The following is a 19,236-nucleotide window of genomic DNA, read 5'->3' as shown; positions in this document are numbered from 1 at the left end:
TCGCAAGCATTACACATCACTTATAATCTATCCAATCATTGTCACTCAAACACTCCATAGCACATTCAAATCCTGCCTTCTTTTAAACTCACACCTCCTCTAAAACATTATTCTGGATATATTGTTCCCACAATTCCCATTTTTTCTATATAATTTGCGCCTAACTTTTCCTAAAGATCCCTTTTCCAGTTGCTTTATCTCTGTTACTATATTCACTGCTTCTAGAAGACTTGGTTTAGACTTTGATTTCCATTTTCTAGTAATTGCTTTTCTGGCAGCCACCATATCGCACTATCGCACACTCACCTCACCCACGCCCTAACCCTAACTCACCTACCACACCCTAACCCTCATGTCCACACAATCGCACACTTACTATGTCTAGGCAATTCATTTCTGTATCATAGCTCAGAATAGTAATTTCCTTAGCTATACTAATCTGTTCGCCCAGTATTTCTACAGGGAAGTTTTAAAGTCTGCTTACTCATTTACACTCCTTAAAATATGTTCCCGATTCCCTCCTTCTTCCCCATCATTGTAAGCTGAAGATAGCCAAGGCAGTTTGGTAGCCATTTTAGGGTGTGAACAGCAGTACAGTGATGGGAGAAGGTTTTGTAATTTGTTGCGAATTTTGCAGTTTTACTGTAACATGTCTCGAGCTTGGTTTATTGAAGGTTGGTGAGTAGGGGGGCGCCATACATTAGAGAAGGGAGTATTTCAATGCAGGCCAGGGTTTGTTTGGTGGAGGGGCTAAGGAACTGGTTGTGCTTACAGAGCATTCCAAGTTTCTGATGATTTTTTTTTATGTGTTACTGCAGGCGAATATCAAACTTTAGATGTTCATCTATGGATACTCCTAGGAGGGTTGTGATGCTGACAATTTCTATTTGTATTTTACTTTGGGAATAGATACTGAACATGGCTTTGACCAACAGGGTTTAATTTTAGGGGTGAAACACATGGTCTTGGATTTATTTGGGTTAAGGGCTAGATGGTTATTAAACATCCAGAATTCAGTGGTGGAGAAGGCTGTTTGAGTTTTGAATTGGATTTCAGAGATTGAGTCAGCTAAGCAGACAATGGTTGAGTCATCTGCAAGGGCTCCACTGGTCTTAGAATACTTTCTTTTACTTATAAATATTTTGTATGATTTTTCACCTTAAGGGTCTGCATGAAAATCCCACTCCCTCCTTGTTTCTTGAACTCCTCTCTGTTTCATCATCATCCCTTTCCACTTTGTATTATAAACAGAAGTTAAGATGTTAAAGGAAAACAACAGGATATTAAAGCAGATTCCTCAACCTGCTGACTCTTCCAGTCCCTGTTCGTTGATAAAGCTTAAAAAATCACCCTTGCAGCTTTAAAAAATAGCCCACTCAACTGTTCTGCTTCCTAGCTTTCTATACTGTTTTTGTTTCACTTTGCAAACCAACTTGAAAAACCTGTAGCTGGCTCTGAAATTATGATGTCACATCTGCCATCTGCTCTTGCTCTAGCTATCGGGATGTTTCCTCCCCCAAAGTGATGTAATCCCCACCTGATTTGCATGCTGTATAGAAGAGCCAGTGTTCCTCCCACATTGTGATGTCAGACCTGCCTTACCCAGCCCACTCAACCTAATAAAAACCCATGTGGTGTGTGGAACTCCTTTTCATTGTACGTTTATCCTGTCGACTGCATTTGTTTGAGGGGACGACTGAAAAGTTTGGATTGCCTGCATTTTCGTCTGCATTTTTTGCTTCATTGGTAAGATAAGTCTTCCTAGTGAATTAAAAATGTAATTCTACACACAGCCCCTGTTTGAATGCACTCCTAGCCCTATTTTGTGCTGCCTGATATAGTTTATGCTTCTGTTTGAGGGTGCCACATGGTTCACTAGTGTATGCTGCTGCCGATTATCTAGATTAGCCTTCTGTTGTATTTGCTTGCTGCTGATATATAATTATATGTATTTTGTATATTATTATTGTATTATGGTTATACATTTTTGTATATTATTATTGTATTATGGTTATACATTTTTGTATATTATTATTGTATTATGGTTATACATTTTATTTGTTACTGCTGGTTCTCGGTTAATTATCTAGTCGTTGTGTTCCCGTGTGTGAATGCTGCCTTCTGTTTTAGTCAGGTCCCATGCTGCATGCTGAATTCGGCTTGGTATTATCTGCGTCTATCTTCATTACTGATGCTCAGAATAAGCAGCCTCTATTTTTTTTTTTTATGCAAGTGTTGGTTTATAGTGATAGCTCATATATTTATCAATACTGCTGCTCGTTTGTTTTTTTTTCTAATTTTAGCATGTTATTAATGCTCATTTCGGCGTCTGTTTGTGTGTGCCGTGCTCATTTATATATATATATATATATATATATATATATATATATATTTTTTTTTTTTTTTTTTCTGCTGCCAGTTAGTGTTTCATGCAGCCATTTTAAAGGTTAGAGCGAGTTGGACTGCAATTGCGATGTTCTCTCGTCAGCAAGTATCATGTTTACATGCCCTTGTTTTGCTGTGTATGCTGTGGGCCATGTTTGTGTGTGCCGATATCCTTTACATGTTTGAAAAGCCCCCTCACCCCGAAGAAAGTTTCTCTTTCATGATATATTCTGAACCAAGTTAGGTACTGCTGTAGATATTTTAGCTCTGTGAGCTGTTCTTGGTATTGTAACACATAGCACTTCTATTTAAAAAAATCCGATGAAGTGTAAGGTTTGTGTGGGTCTGAAACTGTTCTAACTGAAACTTCCGAGGTTCGGAAGGGGTTCTGTTGAGTCAGCGTAGCAGAAGCATTCGTTATGAATGGAGAATACTACATAATTTCATCAGCGGCACCCATTTATTTCCACTTATATGTATTATTAGCATTGATATTTTGCAATAACACTGGTCTTGCATGAATCGACCGTTCGCTCAGGTCTGCTAAATTGTCTTACTGTAGCACATCAGTAGCTTTAGTGGTGTTAATTGTACCGTGCCAGATTTTTCAGTTATGGACATTAAAATTGCTTTATCAGCATAGGCAGTATGATTAGATACTAACTTGATTTCAGGGCTGTATGGTTTAATCTTGCTCCTTGTTTAGCTTTATAACGTGTTTAATGCATCTCCTCTAAACATTCCTGTGTCTATTTTTAGTACCACTGTTATGCAAGGATATGATGGGGGTTCACACCTGTGGTTAGTTGGGCAAGCAGCAGCTCAATTCAGTCATGTTTTTGGACCAGTATAGCATTGTATTAGTGCTTTAAAAACATTGAAACACCTCCTCCATATGTTTTATTCAGAGCTGAGGGGGATCAAAATGTATGAAAGGCACTGTAGAGTTTAATAGCCAGAGTGATTACTACGGTTCTGAACTATGTTTCTGTGACTGCATATATGTGTGTGGATTTTCTAGGGTAAGGAGTGCTTCCAGGCAATACATTTTTTTATATTTAAACTACTAGCATCGAGAAGCAGCACCTTTAGGTATTTATTTAAACTACTAGCATTGAGAAGCAGCACCTTTAGGTATTTATTTAAACTACTAGCATTGAGAAGCAGCACCTTTAGGTATTTATTTAAACTACTAGCATTGAGAAGCAGCACCTTTAGGTATTTATTTAAACTACTAGCATTGAGAAGCAGCACCTTTAGGTATTTATTTAAACTACTAGCATTGAGAAGCAGCACCTTTAGGTATTTATTTAAACTACTAGCATTGAGAAGCAGCACCTTTAGGTATTTATTTAAACTACTAGCATTGAGAAGCAGCACCTTTAGGTATTTATTTAAACTACTAGCATTGAGAAGCAGCACCTTTAGGTATTTATTTAAACTACTAGCATTGAGAAGCAGCGCCTTTAGGTATTTATTTAAACTACTAGCATTGAGAAGCAGCGCCTTTAGGTATTTATTTAAACTACTAGCATTGAGAAGCAGCACCTTTAGGTATTTATTTAAACTACTAGCAGTGAGAAGCAGCCTTTAGGTATTTATTTAAACTACTAGCATTGAGAAGCAGCCTTTAGGTATTTATTTAAACTACTAGCATTGAGAAGCAGCGCCTTTAGGTATTTATTTAAACTACTAGCATTGAGAAGCAGCGCCTTTAGGTATTTATTTAAACTACTAGCATTGAGAAGCAGCCTTTAGGTATTTATTTAAACTACTAGCATTGAGAAGCAGCACCTTTAGGTATTTATTTAAACTACTAGCATTGAGAAGCAGCACCTTTAGGTATTTATTTAAACTACTAGCATTGAGAAGCAGCACCTTTAGGTATTTATTTAAACTACTAGCATTGAGAAGCAGCACCTTTAGGTATTTATTTAAACTACTAGCATTGAGAAGCAGCACCTTTAGGTATTTATTTAAACTACTAGCATTGAGAAGCAGCACCTTTAGGTATTTATTTAAACTACTAGCATTGAGAAGCAGCACCTTTAGGTATTTATTTAAACTACTAGCATTGAGAAGCAGCACCTTTAGGTATTTATTTAAACTACTAGCATTGAGAAGCAGCACCTTTAGGTATTTATTTAAACTACTAGCATTGAGAAGCAGCACCTTTAGGTATTTATTTAAACTACTAGCATTGAGAAGCAGCACCTTTAGGTATTTATTTAAACTACTAGCATTGAGAAGCAGCACCTTTAGGTATTTATTTAAACTACTAGCATTGAGAAGCAGCACCTTTAGGTATTTATTTAAACTACTAGCATTGAGAAGCAGCACCTTTAGGTATTTATTTAAACTACTAGCATTGAGAAGCAGCACCTTTAGGTATTTATTTAAACTACTAGCATTGAGAAGCAGCACCTTTAGGTATTTATTTAAACTACTAGCATTGAGAAGCAGCACCTTTAGGTATTTATTTAAACTACTAGCATTGAGAAGCAGCACCTTTAGGTATTTATTTAAACTACTAGCATTGAGAAGCAGCACCTTTAGGTATTTATTTAAACTACTAGCATTGAGAAGCAGCACCTTTAGGTATTTATTTAAACTACTAGCATTGAGAAGCAGCACCTTTAGGTATTTATTTAAACTACTAGCATTGAGAAGCAGCACCTTTAGGTATTTATTTAAACTACTAGCATTGAGAAGCAGCACCTTTAGGTATTTATTTAAACTACTAGCATTGAGAAGCAGCACCTTTAGGTATTTATTTAAACTACTAGCATTGAGAAGCAGCACCTTTAGGTATTTATTTAAACTACTAGCATTGAGAAGCAGCACCTTTAGGTATTTATTTAAACTACTAGCATTGAGAAGCAGCGCCTTTAGGTATTTATTTAAACTACTAGCATTGAGAAGCAGCGCCTTTAGGTATTTATTTAAACTACTAGCATTGAGAAGCAGCGCCTTTAGGTATTTATTTAAACTACTAGCATTGAGAAGCAGCCTTTAGGTATTTATTTAAACTACTAGCATTGAGAAGCAGCGCCTTTAGGTATTTATTTAAACTACTAGCATTGAGAAGCAGCGCCTTTAGGTATTTATTTAAACTACTAGCATTGAGAAGCAGCACCTTTAGGTATTTATTTAAACTACTAGCATTGAGAAGCAGCGCCTTTAGGTATTTATTTAAACTACTAGCATTGAGAAGCAGCGCCTTTAGGTATTTATTTAAACTACTAGCATTGAGAAGCAGCGCCTTTAGGTATTTATTTAAACTACTAGCATTGAGAAGCAGCACCTTTAGGTATTTATTTAAACTACTAGCATTGAGAAGCAGCACCTTTAGGTATTTATTTAAACTACTAGCATTGAGAAGCAGCACCTTTAGGTATTTATTTAAACTACTAGCATTGAGAAGCAGCACCTTTAGGTATTTATTTAAACTACTAGCATTGAGAAGCAGCACCTTTAGGTATTTATTTAAACTACTAGCATTGAGAAGCAGCACCTTTAGGTATTTATTTAAACTACTAGCATTGAGAAGCAGTACCTTTAGGTATTTATTTAAACTACTAGCATTGAGAAGCAGCACCTTTAGGTATTTATTTAAACTACTAGCATTGAGAAGCAGCACCTTTAGGTATTTATTTAAACTACTAGCATTGAGAAGCAGCACCTTCAGGTATTTATTTAAACTACTAGCATTGAGAAGCAGCACCTTTAAGTATTTCTGACTGATTTTTATTATGTTGGCAGGCTTAACTTGGCATATCCTAAAAAAGGCACTATGGTGACAACGTGTTTGCCAGTATTCAGAAGCCAAGTGGTGATAAGTGCAAACCATCTGTTGAAAAGCATAGTGGCTTGTCGGTTATGTCTACCCAAGCTGACAGAGATTGTATCCCCTTGTTTTGATACCAGAAACTTAGCCATTTGTTGAAGTAAGTTATTTTTTGCTGGTCCTGTAGTATAACCATTGCTGAAGGTAGGATGCGACTCAAGGCTAGATTCATACCCACCTGGAACACATGTATTCAGAGAGCTCCATGTCCCTCTTCATATAGTCCAGTGAGGTATCATGGACTATGATCGTCATACTGGTACTTGTGTTTTAAAGCCACAAGTGCGTGTGTGTGTGTACGTGAATGCAAGCAAGGGGCAAGTGTGTGTGTGTGTGTGTGTGTGTGTGTGTGTGTGTGTGTGTGTGTGTGTGTATGCAAGCAAGGGGCAAGTGTGTATCCGTGTGTGTGTGTGAATGCAAGCAAGGGGCAAGTGTGTGTGTGTTTGTGTGTGTGTCCGTGTGTGAATGCAAGCAAGGGGCAAGTGTGTGTGTTTGTGTGTGTGCATGTGTGTGTGTGAATGCAAGCAAGGGGCAAGTGTGTGTGTGTGTGTGTGTGTGTGTGTGTGTGTATGAGAATGCAAGCAAGGGGCAAGTGTGTGTGTGTGAATGCAAGCAAGTGACAAGTGTGTGTGTGTGTGTGTGTGTGTGTGTGTGTGTGTGTGTGTGTGTGTGTGAATGCAAGCAAGGGGCAAGTGTGTGTGTGTGTGTGTGTGTGTGTGTGTGTGTGTGTGTGTGTGTGTGTGTTAGAGAGTGTGTGTGTGTGTGTGAGAGAGTGAGTGTGTGTGTTTGAGAGAGAGTGAGTGTGTGTGAGTTGAGTGAGTGTGGTGTGGGGGGTGGGTGAGTGAGTGTGGGGAGTGAGTGTGGGTGAGTGAGCTGTGGTGAGTGAGTGTGGGTGAGTGAGTGTGGGTGGTGAGTGGGTGTGGGTGGTGAGTGGGTGTGGGTGGGTGAGTGAGGTGTGGTCGGTGAGGGTGTGTGTGGTGGGTGAGTATGGTGGGTAATGAGTGAGGGTAGTGAGTGAGTGTGGGTGGGTGAGTGTGGTGGGTGAGTGAGTATTTGAGTGTGGTTGGGTGAGGTGAATGTGGGTGGGTGAGTTGAATGTGGGTGAGTGTGGGTGGGTGAGGGTGGGTGGGTGAGTGTGGTGGGTAAGTGAGTGGTTGAGTGAGTTGAATCTGGGTGGGTGAGTGTGGTGGGTGAGTGAGGTGGGTGGGTGAGTGTGGTGAGGGTGGTGTGAGTGTGGGTGAGTATGGGTGAGTAATTGTGGATGAGTGAGTGTGGTGGGTGAGTGTGGGTAGTGAGTGAGTGTGGGTGGTGAGTGAGTGTGGGTGAGTGAGAGTGGGTGGGTGTGAATGAGTGAGTGGGTGGGTGTGAATGAGTGAGCGTGGGTGAGTGTGGTGGGTGGTGAGTTAGTGTGGTGAATGAGTGAGGGTGAGTGGGTGAGTGAGAGTAGGTGAGTGAGTGTGGGTGAGTGTCATTTTTGGATGTAATTTCTAAATTTTGTAAACTTTGTTTTTGTATTGTCATATTGCTTTACATTGCCCTACCGATATGTGACAAAGTACAGGCAGAAGCACAGTAACAGCTGCAAAAACTAAGAGCATACATTTGCAGTGACCATGAGTATACATTAATTGCATGTTTTTACATAAGAAGCAGATGTCTGTCACAATTAATTGACAACACATCAGATTACAAGAAGTATGCAATACCGGAATTTTTTTAAATTATGACTTAAAAAAGCATGTTGGTGCTGTCATGCAAGTCTGTGAAATATTTCATGTTTATAGTGTGTCATTTGTTAGCTATTTAACCAAACGGGAAGGAAAAATAAGTGGGAGTTTGATGCTTTGCAAAATGGTGATTATTCCCAGTGCTATGTAGCTTGGTTCTAAATTTGACAGGAGGCGTGCAACAAAAAAAGTGTCCCACTGTAAGGAGGGAAAGGCTGACAAGAAAACAGTACATTACTCTAGTCACCTGCTGTGAGCTGTCAATCACATGCAGATAATGGGTCAAATTACCCTTAGATCTTTGACGGCTAGGGAAGGTAGGTGTGAAGTGGGAGGGGAGATGCCTTGAAGAACTAGATTTCAGCCTTCACAAAAGAATGCAAGTTAGCATTTCTAAGAAGCAAGAGCAATAAAATGCACTTTTCAATTCTGTTCTGTAGCGTTTGCACTGCTTGTGTTTGAAGTAGTCATTGAAAAAGGATAACATTTTAATCAAAGGCAGGGGACTTTAAGACAGCAGTGAATGCCTGTTAAGTCAATGAAGTGACAGCAGCTTAAGGCAAAATGTAGCAGATCTGATGCAATTTTTTGTAGACAAACAATGCATTCTGGGATACTTAGAGGCAGAGTAAACAGTCTGAAGTATTTCAAAATGCCAGCCCCCATGTGGTCAGAGTCAGAAATTGCATATAAAAATATCTAAAAAGCTTTAAATATTCCCAGAGTGCTGTTAAAATGTAGGAAATACCAAACCATGATGAAATAAATATATTTTTTGAGTCTCAGGGTGCACTTGTCCTTTAAGCAAAAAAGCACAAATTAATAATATCACAAATCCTCACACTAATAACCTTACATCAGACAGAGGAAATCCTTAATGTTTTTTTACAAAATTAAATGTGGGTCTTTAAGATAAAAATGATTACAAAATTGACAAGTATTTAGAGAAAAATGTTACTAATAAACTTAATGACCAATAAATATCTCTGTTGAATAAGCCTGTTACCCTAACAGAAGTTAAAGAAGCTTTAAAAGGAGAAAAACGGTAAAGCTCCAGTATTAGATGGTTTAAGTACTGAATTATACAATATGCTTCCTTTAAATATTGAAGAATAACTGAGCGATGTTTTCAGGATAACTCAGAGTGACAAAATAATTCCTCCCTCATGAATATTTTCTGTAATCCCACCGATACTTACACAAGGAATGGATAAGTGAGTTTCCTCATATCGACCTATTTCATTATTAAATGTTGAGTGTAAAATATTTACTCCCATCTTCACTACTTGATTAAGAGAGAGAGAGCTAGATAAATTAATAAAGACCAAACAAGATTTATACTCTCAACAGATAAACATATAACAACATAAAAAGAGTAGTAACTATCTTAGCAAAAGTAATACACAAGAAAATAACCATAATTAGCATAGCTAGATAGCCAGAGAAATGTTGATTCTGTAAATTGGAACTACTTGTTTAAAACTTCAGAAATATTTGCACTTCCAGAACAATTTAATGAAATATTAAAAAAATTGTATAGAGACTCCAAAGCATAAATTAAAAAAAGATCTAACATTTTTCAAAGTTTCACTTTAAACAAAGGCACAAAGCAAGGATGTCCCTTGTCCCCTCTACTACATGCATCATTTACTGAACCGTTAGCTAATACTACAGGAAGTAATAAAAAAAAATTAATGGATTGTCAGTTAACAAGGATTGTCAATCTAAAGTACAGCCTTTTGCAGATAATATTTTACTAACTATAGACAATTTAAATGATTCAACTGAAGTAGATGAAGAAATTTCTTAAGTTTCGAGAAGTATCACTACTAACATTTGATAACAATAAAATTGGAACTTTAGCGTTAAATAAATTACTAGATAGTAAGTTTAAATATTAAAATAACTATAGCTGGCAAGGAAAATTAAAACATTTAGGAACAAAAATGTATCAAGATGTGAGTAAAATTATTAATAAAAATTTTGAAAAATAATTCAACTAGTGTTACTTCCCATTAAAAATGGAACTTATTTTTTTTTACTTTTGAGGATAGATGAGTACTTATTAAAATGATTATATTACCCAATATTATAGTCATACTGTATTCAATAGCATTAATACCTGAGAAAAAAAACTTTTTAAAGAAAATGGAAAAAAGTTATGGTACCTAAAAAGCTGTGAATTGCTTATAGAAATCATATCAGATTATGGGAGTATGGTGGTGGTATTAGCTTCCCAGATGTGGAATCTTATTTTATTGCTGCAAATATTAACTCTATTATACTCTGGATAGACTCAACTTACACTAGTCAATGGAAAACATTCAGGGGCAGATTTTACTTATATCAGTTTATCAAATATGATAAATTAAAATATGTAACAATCCTTCCGGTTAATAAAACTTAGATTAGAAGGAAATTTGTTTCAGTCTTTAGACTCTGTGTTAAGAAATCAATTCTTAAAACAGCTATTTATTATTAATTTGTTTTTGATTACTGGGAAAGTCCGACTGGGTAATCCCCATTTTCAGCGGAAGCTTGGTGAGAAACAGCTCTATTGCTTCCACTGTGTTACAATCAGTTCCCATTAAACACATAGTAGTTATGTTTCTATTTAATTGTATACACAAACATATTGATTATTAAGGACACAGGGAAGGCTATGAATTCTGCAGACATTTTTTGTAATCTGGTGGTAGCTACTGTGGAAATAGCGGCTCTCGGAGACATTGCTTCATGGAAAGATTGTGCAGCTCTGTAAGTGAACAGTATGCAGTCGAATTTGGGCATGGAGGTTGGAGACCCGGACCCAGGACAGCAGTGCACTGCCTCTATGCTCTTAGTGGCAAGTTGTGTTTTGTGGATTATTCATTGAAACAGACTGGGTAACAGCATCACCCCTATGTATGCCAACCTCTTTATGGGGTTGGCTGAATATAGCCACATTTATAGGAGTTTATTTTACAATAAGTATGTCGTAAATTACTTCAGATATATAGATGGTTTGATAGTCACCTGTAATGGTGGCAGAAATGAAGTAACACATTTTATTGATTATTTGAATAACAGTATATTTTTGATTAAATATGATGGTTTGCAGGAAGGAAATAAAGTTAATTATTTAGATCTGATTCTGGAAGGAACAAATGAGGGGAAAATAATAACTCGAATATTTAGAAAATTTGATAAGCCAAGTCATATGTTTTATGTTAATAGTTGTCACCCTGTACATACAGTACCATCACTGCCATATGGTGAAATTCTAAGGATTAAGAGACTTTTTACTAATTTAGAAGAGGCTACTGCAGTTAGTCATGTTTATTAAAAGAGGCTATTCTGAACAATTAGTTCTAGAAAGTTATAACAAAGTGGGCAGAGAATAATCATATATAATAGCAGATATAGACATGAATTAAGGATTAATAGTGAAAAGGAATGGGATTCACAACAAATTACAGCCTTTGTGTCCAAACACACTATTTTTGCAAATGAATGCAAAAAATGCTTGTTGGTTTCTGGAATATAATAAAAAGGGACACACCTTCACTTAAGGATTTGCAACTTAAATTCTCCTACAAAATAGGTAGGAATCTTAAAAGATTTTTTGGTACATAGTGTTTATAAAAGACCAAATAAAATTATAAGGAATTTAACTTTGGATATAGGCACTAAGCCCTGTGGCAAATGTTCCACGTGCCAAAATATAACTAAAGCTTTTGATGAAATAAATGGAAAAAAAATTGAAATGAAAGGAAGTTTTACATGTAAAAGTGTCGGTGTGATTTATGCTATTAGATGTGAATGTAACAAGTTTTATGTGGGAGAAATCAAAAGACGTTTAGCTGAAAGAGTCAAAGAACATATAAGAGACATAAAAAATCATAGAACAGTTAGTCCTTTGGGAGAACATAGTAATGTTGAACAAGGAGGGGCACCTTTAAAATTTAAAGTTACAGTGTTAGAGCAAATTGACTCTAACAAGTGAGAATAGGGTAAAATACCTTTTAAGAAAGAAAGAATCTATTTTAATTTTGAAATATAATACCTTACAACCCATGGCTTTAAATAGGGAATGTAATTGGAAGAGTTTTATGTAATATTTATGCAATATTGTTCTTGATATTTGTTATACAGCTAAGTATGTGAAATGTTGATTTTATTAATTAGAATTTTAGTGAATCATTTAATTGATTGATTAATTGATATTATATATAACTGCTAAGTTTAATTTAATTCATTACTCTGTAAAGGCTGTTTGGCTGAGGCGCTACGAGGTTATATTGGTGTTTGTGCTATTCCAGCTTCACATACCTGTGATACTGTTATAATATTAACTGTTGGCTCAGCTTGCTGTTTTTCTGTTTTATGGATTATCTTCATTGGTGCTGACTATTATATTCCGCAGTCGCTGAATAAACTGGACTTGTGAATTTAACCTAAAGAAGTAGAGTTCCTGGCATTTAGTGTTTTTTTTTATTAAAATAACTATAGCTGGCAAGGAAAATTAAAACATTTAGGAACAAAAATGTATCAAGATCTGAGTAAAATTATTAATAATAATTTTTAAAAATAATTGAACTGTTACTTCCTATTAAAATGGAACTCATTTTTTTTTACTTTTGAGGATAGATGAGTACTTATTAAAATGATTATATTACCCAATATTATATCCATGCTGTATTCAATAGCATTAATACCTGAGAAAATTTTTTTTAAAGAAAATGGAAAAAAGTTATGGTACCTAAAAAGCTGTGAATTGCTTATAGAAATCATATTAGATTATGGGAGTATGGTGGTATTAGCTTCCCAGATGTGGAATCTTATTTTATTGCTGCAAATATTAACTCTGTTATACTTTGGATAGACTCAACTTACACTAGTCAAATGAAACCATTCAGGGGCAGATTTTACTTATATAAGTTTATCAAATGTGATAAATTAAAATATGTAACAATCCTTCCGGTTAATAAAACTTAGATTAGAAGGAAATTAATTTCAGTCTTTAGACTCTGTGTTAAGAAATTAATTCTTAAAACAGCTATTTATTATTAATTTGTTTTTGATTACTGGGAAAGTCTGACTGGGTAATCCCCATTTTCAGCGGAGGCTTGGGGAGAAACAGCTCTATTGCTTCACTGTGTTATAAGCAGTTTCCATTAAACACAGAGTACTTATGTTTCTATTTACTTTTATACACAAACATATTAATTATTAAGGACACAGGGAAGGCTATGAATTCTGCAGACATTTTTTGTAATCTGATGGTAGTTACTTTAGATACAGTGGCACTGGGAGACATTGCTTCATGGACAGAGTGGTGCAGCTCTGTAAGTGAACAGTATGCAGTCTAATTTGGGCATGGAGGTTGGAGACCCAGACCCAGGACAGCAGTGCACTGCCTCTATGCTCTTAGTGGCAAGTTGTGTTTTGTGGATTATTCATGGAAACAGACTGGGTAAAAGCATCTACTTCATATTTAGTGGCATTGGGTGCCATGAGGCCATCACAGTGGGGATAGAGTCTGTCATAGTGTCTGTTTGTGAAGTGGGAGTGGTGATTTCACCAGGATATAACAGTTTATTTAGTGATGATCAAAAAAGGTTTGGATTGTTTTTTATGTTTGTCTTGTAGGTTGGTATAGTATGTTTACTTATCCTGTTTGACATGGAGTTTTGTAAGGATTCTTCTGCTTTTTTTCACTGTTCCCATTAGGGGTTCACCACGGCAGATCATCTGTTTCCATTTCTTCCCGTACTCTGCATCTTGCTCTGTCACATCAACCACCTGCATGTCCTCTCACACCACATCCATAAACCTTATCTTAGGCCTGCCTCTTTTCCTATTATCTGACAGCTCCATCCTTAGCATCCTTATCCCAATATACCCAGCATCCTTCCTCAGCACATGTCCAAACCAATGCAATCTCCCCTCTCTGGCTTTGTCTCCAAGCTGTCCAACCTGAGCTGACCCTCTAATATACTGATTCCAAATCCTGTCCATCGTCGTCACACCCAGTGCAAATCCTAACATCTTAAACTCTGCCACCTCTAGCTCTGAGTCCTGCCTTTTTGTCAATGCCACCGTATTCAACCCATGTAAAATAGCTAGCTTGACTACCCACTTGTAGACCTTCCCTTTCACTTTTACTGGTACCAGTTTGTCACAAATCACTCCTGACACTCTTCTCCACCCATTCCACTCTGCCTGTACTCTCTTCTTCACCTCTCTTCCACACTCACCATTACTCTGAACTGCTGATCCCAAGTACTTAAACTCATCCACCTTTGCCACCTCTACTCTCTGCATCCTCACCATTCCTCGATCCTCCCTCTCACACACACAAATATTCTGTCTTACCTGTCCTGATCTTCATATTCCTCTCCTCTCTACAGCATATCTCCCAACTCTCCAGAGTCTCCTCAACCTGTTCCCTATTCTTGTGACAGATCATGTCATCTACAAACATAATAGTCCACAGGGACTCCTGTCTGATCTTGTTTGTCAAACTGTCCATCACCATTGTTAATAAAAAAGGGCTCAGAACTGATCCTTGATGTAATCCCACCTCCACCTTTGAAGCATCCATCACTCCTACCACAGACCTCACCGCTGTCACACTACCCTCGTACATATCCTGTACTACGCTTACTTCTCTGCCACTCTCGACTTCCTCATACAATACCACAACTCCTCTCTAGGCACCCTGTCATATGCTTTCTCAAAGTCCACAAAGACAGAACGCAACTCCTTCTGACCTTCTCTGTACTTCTCTTTCAACAGTCTGAGAGCAAACACTGCATCTGTAGTGCTCATTCCTGGCATGAAACCATACTGCTGATCACTAATCATCACATCCCTTCTTAACCTAGCTTCCACTACTCTTTCCCATAACGTCTTGCTGTGACTGATCAATTTTATCCCTCTGTAGTTACTACATCTCTGCAGATCATCCTTATTCTTAAAAACTGATACCAAAACACTTCTCCACTTCTCAGACATCCTCTCACTTTCCAAGATTTCATTAAACAATCTGGTTAAAAACTCCACTGCCATCCCTTCTAAACACCTCCATGCTTCCACAGGTACATCATCTGGACCAACAGCCTTTCCATTCTTCATCCTCTTCATAGCTGTCCTTACTTCCTCCTTGCTTATCTGTTCCACTTTTTGATTCACTATCCTCACATCATCCAACCTTCTTTCTCTCTCATTCTCTTCATTCATCAGCCCCTCAAAGTACTCTTTCCATCTGCTCAACACACTCTCCTCACTTGTAAGTATGTTTCCCTCATTATCCTTTATCACCCTTACCTGCTGCACATCTTTACTAGCTCGGTCCCTCTGTCTAGCCAATCGGTACAGGTCCTTTTCTCCCTCCGTAGTGTCTGACCTTGCACACAACTCTGCATACGTCTTATCCTTAGCCTTCGCCACCTCTCTCTTTGCCATAAGCCTCACCTCCTTATACACCTGGGTAGTTTCTTCATCTCTCTGATAATTCCACTGCTTCACCAACCTCTTTTTCTGTATACTCTCCTGTACTTCCTCATTCCACCACCAGGTCTTCTTGTCCTCCTCCCTCTGTCCAGATGTCACACCAAGCACCTTTCTATCTGTTTCCCTTACCTGCTCTGCTGTAGTTACCCAGCTGTTCGGTAGCTCTTCACTGCCACTCAGTGCCTGTCTTAACTCTTCCCTGTACTCCACCTCACAATCACGCTTTTTCAACTTCCACCAATTGACCCTTGGCACTGCTCTCACACTCCTCCTCCTCCTTTTCTTGATAACCAACGCCACGCTACAGAACACCATCCAACACCAAAGGCAATGAGTGATGACCCACCCTGACAAACAGTACACAAAGGCAAAGGCACCAAACAGAACTTCATTGTTTTGTGGGAAAAATAATTTAGGGAGAGGGAGACACCTTTTATGGTAAGTGGTCTGGCCTTGGTTTGTTAGTACATTAATTCTTGGACCTGTAGCTGTAATTGCCTTCTGTTATCAGGGATCTTCTGTGCTGAATGCTGTTTGTTTTATGTTTTCCAGCACCTAAGCAGACAAGATAAAAGGGATGGCAGGTCAGAGGAGGTGAGACCAGCTGCCCAGGTCGTACGATAAGTGTGATGTACTGTGGACAGTAACGTACTGCTTTAATAAACTGAAACACACATTAATTATCTGGTTTATTTCTGTTCCTTCTGCTTTTGTTTCACTCCATTTATTTTTACTGCAGCATCAGTCATGGTGCAGTTAGTGGTGAGGCAGAGACCAGTGTACCAACCACTGTGTCCTTTGTAGTCCACAGGCCTGCCTCTCTGCATCCTTACTAAGGTCATCCAGAGAAAGGCAACATGGATGGCTCCAAGGTGGCTTCAGTAGATGCATCTCAATAGGGAAAGAAGTTTCCTTGACTGACAGTGGTATTTAGAGGTCTTCCTGGGTTACACAACAAAAAGTTGCAGCTGGTTTGGACTGCTGGCTAGGTAACTGCATTGACACACAGGTGCACTCCCCTGTGTGGATGACAGAGCCATACAGCTGGCTGACCCCATGCATCAGGCCACTGAAGATACAGGCTACCCATGTTGTTAGCCACAGAGGTGGCAAACTTCTGAAGGATTCCCTTCTGGGCCGCTTTTACAGGCCCTCCTTAACTGTCCACCATTGTCTTGTTTCCCATCCCTTTTTGTCAGTCTCCAACCTCTGTACATTGTCCAGTGCTCTTCAGCACCAGTTGTTCTCCCTCTTTTGGTCCATTTCTTTCCACTGCTGCACCCCAATGTGCCACTACCTTCACTGCCAGCCGTTGTCTAGACCATATATTTATGTCTCCCCAACTTCCTTTCCCAAACCTTACATACCACCTACACACTGCTCTTCCTGACTTCCCTCTCAACCCACCTCCTTGAGCCTGTAACCACAAAAACAAGTACACACCAGTCTTCTACGCTTGTTGTCCTTAGATGTGTTCATCTGCTTTTTTGTTCATCTGCTTTTTCTTGCCCATTTCTGCCTGTCCTATCTTCCAATTTCTTCCCCATTTATGGCCAAAATGACTTTTTTGCTTTGCTAGCCTTGTACAGGCTGCCTCCAGTGGCCATTTTGTAATTATGGAGTACTTTAATGTGCATGCAAATGTACACAGAGTGGTATATGTCACCTGCCTGATGCTTTCTAAGGTAGTTCCAGCAGTATGGTTACGGTCATTACTGTGGCTGTAAAGATTTGCTATGCAGCAGTGTCCACTGTGTGAAAACTCTGTGCTGACACTCATGCATGCCTACTCCTTGCTGAACCGTGTCTTACTACATTCAACGAGCTATTTATAACTGTGCTATAGGGATAGCGTTTTTCTGAATTCTCTCATTTAGGTCCCTCTCTCACTTGCTTTTCTCTCCATTTTTCCTTGTAAACTTTTCATGAACTGCATTTATTTATTTGCCCTTCATTGACCAAATTATTTCCACCAGGGTAGTGGCCTCTTTTCAGAGGAGACCCGAGGTGGCATGTATATTCACTAGTGGAAATTTGGTCCCTGTACTGGGGAAATTTGTCCTGTTCTGTTCAGTCAGAGCCAGGGGATGAATGATTTACAATCACCTGAGCTAGCCATGGCAGTTTAATTTTCAGAAAGGGGGAAACATTAACAACAAAATCTGCTAACAAGTTCATAATTTCCATTCACATCACACCATTCAGACAACTAAATGCATGCCTCAAATAAACATTACAGCTCAGGGATTACTCCATACCTATGGAAATCATGTTGTCAAAGTTCTGTACCATCACTTCCTTGTGTAGCGCTTTCTCCTGTTTATTCAGCATTGCCCATTCTTCTTCTGAAAACTCGACAGCAACATCCTCAAAGCTTTCTGGAACCTGTTACCAGATGGAATTAATTCATACAAATATAATAAGAATAACAAGAATGTAAACAATGTAACCTGAATGTAAACAATGTAACCTGAATGCAAACAATGTAACGTACAACAGCTGCACTAGATAATCATTTTCTAAAATTAATGAATCATCTATTTGTCCTCTCCAAGGATATCATTTGAAAATCCAACAGTTCAAGAAGCATTACCAACCACGCTAAACCACAGTGACCAGTTATGTTTATTCAGTCCCGCTACAACATAACTCGTATAAGATAAATATTTAGTTATACAGAAAAAAAATTATGTAAGCAGTAAAGCCCCACAGTGTGAACATAAGAGGAAATGCCAGTCTGATTCTGCAGGTGGAGGGCCTCACCTGCCATAGAATGTTCATCATTTCCCTGTAACTCCTTCTACAGGGCATTACTGAGCTTAGATAAAGGACTATATTTTAAATTATTTTGCATTAGTTTTATTACTAGTATATAATTTTTATTATATAATTTTAATGCAAAATAGTTATTCTGCCTAATATTTTACAGTTGCTATATATGTAGTTCAAATATTTTACATCCAGAATATAAGCATTTAATATTTACACACACACACACACACACACACACACACACACACACACACACACACACACACACACACACATGCATGTGCACACCTAAATGCACCTAGAATATTATTGAATGTGCACACCTCAGATGTCTTACTGTGATCACAGAAACATGTACGTAGCAACATTAATAATTTATCTGAAGCTATTGTTACCAACCCTATACAATGCAAAGAATTAGAATTCTAATCTAACGGGCACTGACGTATTCAGCTCTAACACACACATACAGGTCCTTGTAACTGCTACTGCACTCACTTATTAGATGCATTTATTTACATTTTTTCAATTTGCTAACAGCTTTTTAAAACCCCCAATTAGCAAGGGGAAAGGAAAATACACATAATTGTAACTGCTGCTGCAGCTGCTTGCATCACATCAATTCATTTTTTTATTTATCCCTCCCTTACTAACTATGGCTTGCTAAGGACCTTGGTCAGTGATGGGAAAGGAAAATGCAGGCCATTGCAATGACTTATTTATTTTATTGCTATTTGTTTGATAGGTAAGTGGGCTGGTCTATCGACCCTTTTAGACCACGACCCAGGATCTACAGCAGTAAATGCAGCAATTCATACAAGTAAAAGTAAGCCATTAAATTAAAATAATATGTATACTTCATTCATCCATCCAATAACTTAAGAGTGACATCTACAGGAATGACTGAATTAAAAGAAATAGTATATACAATTAGTATGAGACAGAAGGAAAATTCTATAAAATTGGCAAATACAGAAATACAAGGTGGTAATGGCTGCATTTTCCATA

The 19,236-nt window shown here is 37.9% G+C and overlaps 1 protein-coding gene across 1 annotated transcript in view; it reads right to left on the bottom strand.

The window, feature by feature from the left end:
* The window catches only part of LOC122797906 (zinc finger protein 558-like), a 241,099-nt gene that overhangs the window by 76,930 nt on the left and 144,933 nt on the right, over nucleotides 1-19,236 (bottom strand). The window contains exon 2 of the mRNA XM_044066425.1: nucleotides 17,715-17,841. Within this exon, the coding sequence (XP_043922360.1) occupies nucleotides 17,715-17,841 (127 nt within the window). The remainder of the gene's footprint in view (nucleotides 1-17,714; nucleotides 17,842-19,236) is intronic.

The sequence above is a fragment of the Protopterus annectens genome, chromosome 3.part1 (assembly GCF_019279795.1).
Source record: "Protopterus annectens isolate FY-2018-M chromosome 3.part1, PAN1.0, whole genome shotgun sequence".
Taxonomy (NCBI): domain Eukaryota; kingdom Metazoa; phylum Chordata; order Ceratodontiformes; family Protopteridae; genus Protopterus; species Protopterus annectens.
Note: the sequence above shows the minus strand (reverse complement) of the source record. Positions and strands in the feature narration are given on the sequence as shown.